Source organism: Triticum dicoccoides, chromosome 4A (genome assembly GCF_002162155.2).
Source record: "Triticum dicoccoides isolate Atlit2015 ecotype Zavitan chromosome 4A, WEW_v2.0, whole genome shotgun sequence".
NCBI lineage: Eukaryota > Viridiplantae > Streptophyta > Magnoliopsida > Poales > Poaceae > Triticum > Triticum dicoccoides.
In genome coordinates, this window is record NC_041386.1 from 66,199,190 (window position 1) to 66,208,121 (window position 8,932).

General features: G+C 48.4%; 1 protein-coding gene across 1 annotated transcript; it reads right to left on the reverse strand.

Moving 5' to 3' along the window:
• Positions 1-411: 411 nt before the first annotated feature.
• On the reverse strand, positions 412-3,146 carry LOC119285017 (probable inactive poly [ADP-ribose] polymerase SRO2). The gene is made up of 4 exons (XM_037564215.1): positions 2,119-3,146; positions 1,276-1,523; positions 1,044-1,183; positions 412-852 (listed from the first exon to the last, which is right to left on the reverse strand). Exons 1-4 carry the CDS (start codon positions 2,949-2,951, stop codon positions 754-756), a joined length of 1,320 nt encoding a protein of 439 aa, XP_037420112.1. The 5' UTR covers positions 2,952-3,146; the 3' UTR covers positions 412-753.
• Between the last annotated feature and the right edge of the window lie 5,786 nt (positions 3,147-8,932).

The following is an 8,932-nucleotide window of genomic DNA, read 5'->3' on the forward strand; positions in this document are numbered from 1 at the left end:
TGCTTACAATATAACATGTGCTGCTCCACCCAATAACGTATTCCTTTGGTTTTTTTAGGGTTATTTCTTTCGTTGTTGATCTTTGTGTTGGGTTGTAAATATGTATGGGGTGTTCACCTGTTTTCCTGATGTATTGCCCTTCAGCTGTGTGGTTTCTCGGTTCGATTTTCCTTGTAGATTGGATCAATTTTTGGTCTTAGGTTTTCCTTGTAGATTGGATCAAAGTTTGGGTCTTATGATAACGATGGATTTATTTCGCATCAATGATTCGGTACATTCGGCATTGTTGAATTCGCGTCACTCAATGCAGGCCACCGGTTATCTTCTACTGTATCAGATAAACGAAAAATATCTGAACCTATGATGAGATGTCAATGGTATTTCGATAGAGATACACAAGAAACTGTTGGCTGGCGTCGAACAAATGATTGCTTTCAGGCATAAATTGGTAAAACTTTCAGTCTGTACAGATTGCAGGTAGCAAAATACCAAGTAAAATATAGCAGAAACCAAGAATAAAATCTAACTTTGTGTTGGTTAATGGAAGATTGCCGTAACCCCTCTATGTCCTTGAGATCAACAACAAATCTCAGCTAAACTACGGCGACATAAGAAATGAAGAACTATCTTGTTGATACCCGACACGCACACCCTTCCGGTTCTATGGAGTCAGCCGAATGAGCTACCACCTCACCACCAGCTCACCACTTTGACGACAACAGAACTAGCAGAAGAACACCCTTGCACTGTCCATCAGTATCCTCGGAGTTTCTTGGCAACTGCTGTCAACACCCTGTCGCCGATGAAGGCGCGCAAGAATCGGATGAACTGATCCTTCTTCATCTGCCCTTTCTGCAGCACAAAGGAAATCGTAGTTGAGTACACTTTGTCTGTGCTTCAGTGCTTGCAGTATCACAAATTACTTGTCCATGAGATGTAAATACGAACTAGGCACAATCCCGTTAATCAAATGCAGCAGCTGTGCCGATCGGCCGTCGAAATGAATGTGAAGAACTAGGACTAGGCGAGGAACACCAATTTACCTTGAAGCGATTGTAGGTCCCCTGTAATGTCTGCAGCTTGGACGATGGCACGAACCGCTGGATCTCTGCTAGAAGCGTCGGAAACATGTCACGGGCCACCGGCGAAGGCTTCTTTAGCTGGGAGGTCGCTTCCGATGATCCTGAAACCCAAAAATTTCAACGAGCAATGACCTGAGATCCAAGCACATCTGGGAGCAACTGCAGCACCAATTCAGACAGGGCGCTCACGAACCTTGCATCTGACGGAGGCTGGGGCACTTGAAGCTGACGACGTACTCTGGGAGGATCCTCGTGTTCATGTCCTTGCTCCAAACAAGGTACCACTGGGGATTCTGCATGTTGTCGACGGCGCTGTCGTAATTATCACTGCTGGGGTGGAGCTGGGAGGACCCGGCTGGGATGGCCTCTGGCCGGCCCATCAGAACACGGCACAGCACGATGTGCGCCTCGCCGTTCTCATCTGCATTTGCTAGCATTGCGCTGCACAAAAATGATTTCATACTCGTTAGTTTATTTATGTACAGTACAGAACATTCAGAACATATTTCATCATCCGGACTCTAGCTAGCAGGAAACATGATTTAATTTTGCTCATATTCCTCCCTTCCACAAACCATTACCTACTGCATTCATAGATAAACTAATACTGTCGTTTATGCAAGCTTGTTTCCCCCCTAATTTTTGAGCAAGGAGTATGAATCAAGATATATAGAAACCAAAGGCTAAAATAACATGGAATCAATTGATGTGGTGATGTCTACGGATATAAACGAGCAGCCTAGGAGAGCAAATAGAACAAAGGAATATTTTGTAGTACAAGTTATTTCATGATTTAGTACAAGTTATTTCATGATTTAAAACTAGAAGTCAATTCTCAATTAAAAAACTACGTAGAAGTGTAGGTATGAACACAAAAATTTCTCGAGAGATGTGGAAATATGAATGCAATTTGCAACAAATCCCGAATTGGTAACTGTGTCTGATAAATTATGCTTAAGCTATGTGCCTATGTTCATGCTTGCCATCGATCAAGAATTCAAGATTCAAAACCACAAATTCAGGACTCCGAACTGACCTGGCGAAAGGAGACTGAGGCGGCGAGAGGTGGACGCCGTCGCCGTGCGCGCGATGGCCGAGGACGCGGCTGTTCGTCCTGCCGAACCCGTGCTCCACCGCCGCGGCCACGTCCGCCGACGGCGCGCCGTACCACGCGAACTTGGCATTGCCCCCGTCGGCGCCGCGCGCAGCGGCCAGGAGCTGTCCCTGCTGCTGGAACGCCCTGCACCGAGGACCCTGCGCGACCTTGTGCACCGCCGTGATCGCCACGCCGCCGCCCACCCGGGGGGCAATCCCGCTGAGGAAGAGCTTCTTGACAACCTGGTAGAACTTGTCCGTCTCCACCAGCCTCACCGCCCTGCCCCAAGTCCCGCGGGCCGCCTTGCCGACCCTGCCGGACTCCACCGTGTCGCTGCTCTCGTCGGACCCCTCCTCCACCCCGGACGACGCCCCGTCCTCCAGCTCAGGCTCGCCCCTCTTCCTCTTCCGCCCGCTGTCCGGCACAGGGAAGAAGCAGGCCCCGCGGTCGTCAATCCAGCCCATGGCGACCTCCTGGGCGGTGCCAGTGTCGATGCGCACCATCCGCAAGAAGTCGAACAGGAACTCCCTGCCGCCATAGGCAGCCTCAGCGACCACCCTCCCGTCCAGGAACGCCCGGCGCAGAGGCACAGCGGCCTCGCCCTCGACATCAGCCCACGCGCCGTCCTCGAAGCAGAGGAACCTGACGGGCGCGCCGCTCCGCCTGAACTCCCGCCAGCCGCGGAGCAGCGGGGACGGGCCAGCGCTGCCGATGCCGCCGAAAGCGACGGCCGGGCGGGGGATCGCCTGCTTGACATCGCCGGAGAAGTCCATCGCCGCCTGATCCCGATCTGTGGAGACGCTACCTACGCTTCACCGTCGATGATGCGTGCGCGGAGGCGGTCTAAGTGGAGTTGGGGCCGGAGGCGGGGCTGGAATATATAAGAAGCGGGGGAGTGGGACGGCGGACGGGTCGGTCTCGTGAGGCGCACGTCGGCGGGGACGTCGGTTTTTGTATTCTGCCGCGGAAGGAAGAGGAGGGAGGGGGATGGGCGCGTGGTGCCGCCTTTTAGTTTAGTTTTGAGACGGCTCGCCCGATCGCGCGGTTTCTTCTTTCAGGAAAAAAAATCTTTTCTTCGGATGGCGGTTTTGCCCCTGCCCCGAGGTGACTTGGTGGAGAAGTCTAGACGGGTCTAGTTTGGCCCATAACCGTTCTCCTAATCCACACTTGCCTCGTTTCCCTTTTTCAACTACTACTTGCTTGAATTGGAAGTTTTTGTTTTTTGACGAAACTTGGTTGGGAAGTATAGTACTACTGTACTACAGTAAGCATCGAATTGGGCAGATATGCAAAGGAAGTGCAATCTTTTTTCTCACAAGTATAATAAATTACGAAGTCACCCTTTTCACTTTTGTTTTGAAAATCTAGATCTATTATCAAAGTTGATCGAACTTACAGAGCACCTCAAAAATAATAAAAATTACATCGAGATTCTGGAACCATCTAACAATCACTACTACTGTCAAAACGAGGCGCCGACCCTCATATAATGTGGTGTCTCCAGAGATTAAAAAAAATCATGTCAAAAAATCGAAGATATCTGTCGCGTTCCCAGTTTTTAGTTTCTCCGTAGGCGCTGGAGGCTCGTGATGGAGATGTTCAATTCCTCCGTTTCACCACAGTTGTTTTCCGCCCATGTACGAAAGCGGAAGGCAGTTGTGCCGAATTTGCCCTTCGCCCCACCCCTCAGTTCCTTGCGCGGCAGGTTCATCAGCACGCACGAAACGGACGGCGCGTCGCTTTCACTCCGACAGCTGCTCACACTGTACTGTATTCCTAATCGGTTTTTCCCTCTTTCTTGGCGCTTAAGACGCTCCCTCCCTCCACCACGCTCACGCTCTTCCTCTTCTTCTTGACAAGCAAGTAGCCCGAGGGGCTTCCCTTTGGGCCCCACCCGTCAGCCCGGCCCGGCCCAACGCTGACCTTCCGCGCTGTGGCGTTGACCGGCTCGATCGTCACGGCACACCTTTTTCTTCGGCCTGTAACTCGTGGGCTGTCTCGTTCGTAGTATCTCGGCTCGTGTATGGTGTGTGTTGGTTGGGATGGTGGACTTCGAATTGGCAACGGGTGCTGCGTGGCGGTCAAGTTAGTCCCAGCCGGCAACGTCAGTAGCGTGCTGCCCTTGCGAAGCGCATGCACGCACGTGACCTGACCTGACCAACCTGCCGCCGGTGCTCGGGTTCCTTTTCCCCTCTCCCCGCAGGGATCCCGGCCGGGCTCTCTCGCTGGGCCTGACCACTTCTCGAAATGTCTGGCTCACCTTGCACGCAACATTTTTCTGCAGGCCATTGATGCTGGCTCTCTCTCTCTCTCTTCCGTGTGAACTCCTGCAGCCTTCTCTCAAAAGAAAAGAAAATGCTCCTCCTGCAGCTTAATTAGGCCTCAAGTTTTCGCGCTGTCTATTGCAAAATATCTGCAAGAGGATGCGTATTTTTGTTTGTTTATAATATTTTTTTTCATCGCTGGTCGAGATTTCTTGCAGCGATGGGCATTGCATTGTAGGCGCTGACAGCTGCCCTGGTTCTCCAGGTTCAGTTACGAAATTGTCTTTGTGTGTCCCCCCTCCCTTGCTTATCTTCTGGCTTGGTGAATGGTGAGCATGTGCCTACGTGTACATGAGCCTACCGGACATCATCGGCCGAATCGATTCCCCTTCATACATTTCTCCCTGTATTTAGGGAAAATCTTTTACTATTTATTTCTCTTTATTTGTAAAGGCCGAAGATCATCTATACCCCTATATAGTATGTGAATAACTTTAAAAGATGGTCACTGAATGAAGCCAATCCAACGGTGCAGAGATGGCAAATCTGAGCACTACTATCCGTTGGATATCATCTACATTTCACCAAATTTTGTCACATGTATAATTTAGAAGATTCCATGATTGAACTTAAGCATAATGCACAAATCTCAAAACACAAGCACTTATTCTTTGTTCTAGAATCTTCCGTATTATAATTGCCCAATTTTTTTAGATGAATTGTCATTATTTATTTTTACTTTATACTTTACAACGCACAACTCCATAAATCTTCAAACAGATTAGTTTTTCAATAAGAACTAATTGATTTTGAATGAGATGAACTATAAGAATTAAACGAATATCTAAATCATGCATATATGACTCAAAATTTACATGCTATAATGTGATATTTATTCATAATTTGATTGTCAAATCTCATGCGTGCAATGCACATGTACCATACTAGTATATTAAGTAGAACAAACCTTTAAAACATTATTACAAAAACTGAAAAATACATCTAAATTTTTTAGGTGTCAGGGCCTTCTTCCTTCTATATCCATCGCGGTGTACCATATGCAAAGCTCGTTGCTGCCTCTGGCCTTCCGTCTCCGCAGACAACTAGTTCAAAGCCAGAGACTTATAGAAGCAGTTGTATGGAGCGGGCAATGCAGACCACAAGATACCCATGGCTGCGATCCCCGGAGAAGATAACACCGGACAGGGCTTGTAGAACATTCGAGGTATGTCTAGACGGAACCAAAAAGCACAAATCCTTTTTCGGAGGGAAGGTGGGCGGGCTTTGGATCTATTCATCATCAATCATGACGGTATAACGAACACCAGAAATAATAAAAATTATATCTAGATGCGTAGAATATCTAGCGATGACTACAAGCATTGAAGCGAGCCGAAGGTGCGCCGTCGTCATCACCCCTTCCTCGTCAGAGCCGGGCAAAACTTGTCGTAGTAGACAGTCGGAAAGTCATCATACTAAGACTCCATAGGACCAGCGCGCCAGGACAACAACCAACAAAGGATCCAACCTGAAGACACATCGACATAGACGAATGAAGACCGGATCCATCAAAGACAAGCACCGACCGAATCCCGCGAGATACGCCGGAGACACACCTCCACACACCCTCCGACGATGCTAGGCATACCACCGGGATGTACGTGGGCTAGGCAGGGAAAACTTTACTTCATCTTCAGGGAGCCGTCGTCGTCTCGTTTTCCTGGGTAGAACACAAACCCAAGCAAAACTCACAGGAACATATAAAAACGGAGCACTTCCGTCGGTGAGGCCGGGATTCACCAAGCCTCCATGGCCTTAAGGCCACAGGAGACAAGGAAAATCGGCGGCCGCACCGACGAGAGGTAGAAATCCTAGCCGCCTCTTTTATTTTCTTGGAGGAGAGCCAAGGGGTAAGTCACGATCTACCCAATATCCCAATTCTGGAAAACACAAATCTCACATGCTCCTCGACAATGCCGAGACTAACCAACCATCATTGGTTGGAACTAGAGCCGAAGGACCAATACGCCACAACCACGTTGTCTACTCCACTAGATAACGTGACCAAGACAAAACTATAGTCATCGAAGGAGGAGGAAAAGAACCCTAACTATACGAGGGGAGAACTCTTTGATTACTACCACTATATATCAGCTATATGTAACCATATTATAGATTCCCGAGTCAAGAGTTATCATTTTTTTTGCTATTTGAGTCTTCTCCTTTCTTATGAAAATAATATTAATATCGAACTTCTCAGTGATGCGACGCGGCCTACCAAACCATATGAACTACTCCCTTCGTTCTCAAATATTTGTCTTTCTAGCATTTCAAATGAACTACAACATACAGATGTATGTAGACATATTTTAGAGCGTAGATTCATTCATTTTACTTCGTATGTAGTCATTTGTTGAAATCTCTAAAAAGACAAATATTTAAGAACGGAGGGAGTAATATGCAAAACATAATTTTTTGACGTCACGCAGTCATGCCCTAATCAGCCACCCCAGATGCAAAATACCTCAAAATCTATGCAGTCTACCAAACGCCTCATCAAATATGACTTTTAAAATTTGAAGCATGGGAGCATGCGAGAGGTGTGGTATCACTACGCTGCCGTTTCAGAAATTAAGGTTCCTCTTTTTTTTCTGCGAGGAAACTAAGGTTCCTCTTTCACACACGGCTAAATCTAATCGCCATCAGGAGCAGTGCATATGCAGATAACGCATATCAGGACGCAGACAGACCATGACTAGCCCGATGCGTCAGCTACCCTGTCACGCACGGTCCAAATCAGGGCATTAAAACGGTTGATTTCTTCGGTCCCCGGAATTAAGGTCGGCCGTCGGCGACCTGATCCAACATTCAGACAGTTTACTCACAAATCACCATCGCTTGCAGTTGCCCATGCCACTAGAAAAATACAGCCAAACAACTTTTTTTATTGCAGCCATGTAGAGAGACAGGCCGGGTCCGCCGGGGCGGCAGCTGCGTGCGTACGTGGCGCAGACTTAGGGCCTAAGCTAGCTCGCCGATCTACCTGAAGCGCTTCAGGTCGGCCGTGCCCGTGCGTATCTCACAACAGAAAATTATGCCGCCCCTAATTTATTCCCCCGCGGCGACGCATCCGGATAGCGACGCCATGAAACAGGCGGGCGATGCATCACGACGAGGTGATCGTTAGGCCAACTTCACCGCGCGAATGTTCGTTTTGTCCTGTTTTTGTTTTTTAGGTAGGGATTTAAAGTCGTGTCCAGGCCTGCCTTGGGATGCGGTGACCGCGTGCCCACCGCACGGACGCATCCCGGCCGCATCTTATCCGCGTATTATTTCTTTGCAAGTCCTTAACTTTATTTCATCATTCATTTTTGGTACTCCCTCCGTTCCTAAATATAGGGTGTATAATTTTTGTCACGAAAATTAAAAAACGCTCGTGGAGTGAAAATTTCACAAGTTTTGAGCGAGATTACACCTGACTAATTGACATGAGAAAATAGAGGAGTTTGCCTAATATAAGTAAATGTAATCAAATCCCTAAAAAAATATTCAAACGAGTGGTGCAACGTAAGACACCTTATATTTCGAACTTTTTCTAAAAAAATCTATACACCTTATATCAAGAAACGGAGGGAGTACATGGAAAATGCATCATCACATTTTGACTAGTAAAGCAAGGCCAAAGAAAACAAGAACCACAAGAATACATTTTAGAAGATACCCAATTTCCATAACTGCTCCCTTGAGTTGTCTTAGGGCCTTCTCGATGCACTCGTTGTTGATCTGTGGAGGAGGGTCGATCTGGCATCCTCCTTTCTTCTTCAAGCCAGAAGGCTCGATCTGGCATCCTCCTTTCTTCTTCAAGCAGGAAGTCGATGTTGTTTCCTCCAAACACCTAGTCTCGTGTCTAGCCTCTAATCTAGCATCAAGTGCACTTGTCTCATTTACAGCCTCTATGCTAGCTAAAAGTGTACGAACATGTACTAAATTTCGCTCTATCAATATATCGATGTACTCTTCTTTTCAATACCAAAACTTGCATCTGTTCTACACAACAAAATTTGAAATTAGCACAACTAGTTAAATCTAGAGCACAAACCGAAGCTAAAAAAAAGTGCATACCAATCGTTTAAGCACTTGATGAACACCCATCCGGGATGTTCCGGCGTTGTAGACACGCGGCGCATGACCATCCTTGGGCAGTGGTTGCACTTAATGAGTGGCAACGGTGCGCCGGCGAGCTTTTGGGCAAGCACCGAGCCCGGCCGACCGCCATTCGTGTATCTACCGGCGGACCGCCGACGGTGCAGATCCGAGCGGCTAGAGGAGGAGCCACTGCCTGCATGTGGCCTTGCGGCCCTGCCAGGACCTTCCGGCGAGGTGCCCGGCCAGTCCATGGCGCGGCCCGGCCTCCCACAGCCGGCCGAGCTCAAGACCGACCGGATCCGCCCCAAAACCGGCCGGCGGGTGCGCAAACCAGATGGCCGTGG

Coding starts and splice junctions, on each gene's coding strand:
- LOC119285017 (XM_037564215.1), bottom strand. CDS start 2,951: ATGGACTTCTCCGGCGATGTCAAGCAGGCGATCCCCCGCCCGGCCGTC. Junction 1,524..2,118: donor CCTCAGTCTCCTTTCGCCAG/GTCAGTTCGGAG, acceptor ATTTTTGTGCAG/CGCAATGCTAGCAAATGCAG. Junction 853..1,043: donor GGACCTACAATCGCTTCAAG/GTAAATTGGTGT, acceptor TTTGTGCTGCAG/AAAGGGCAGATGAAGAAGGA.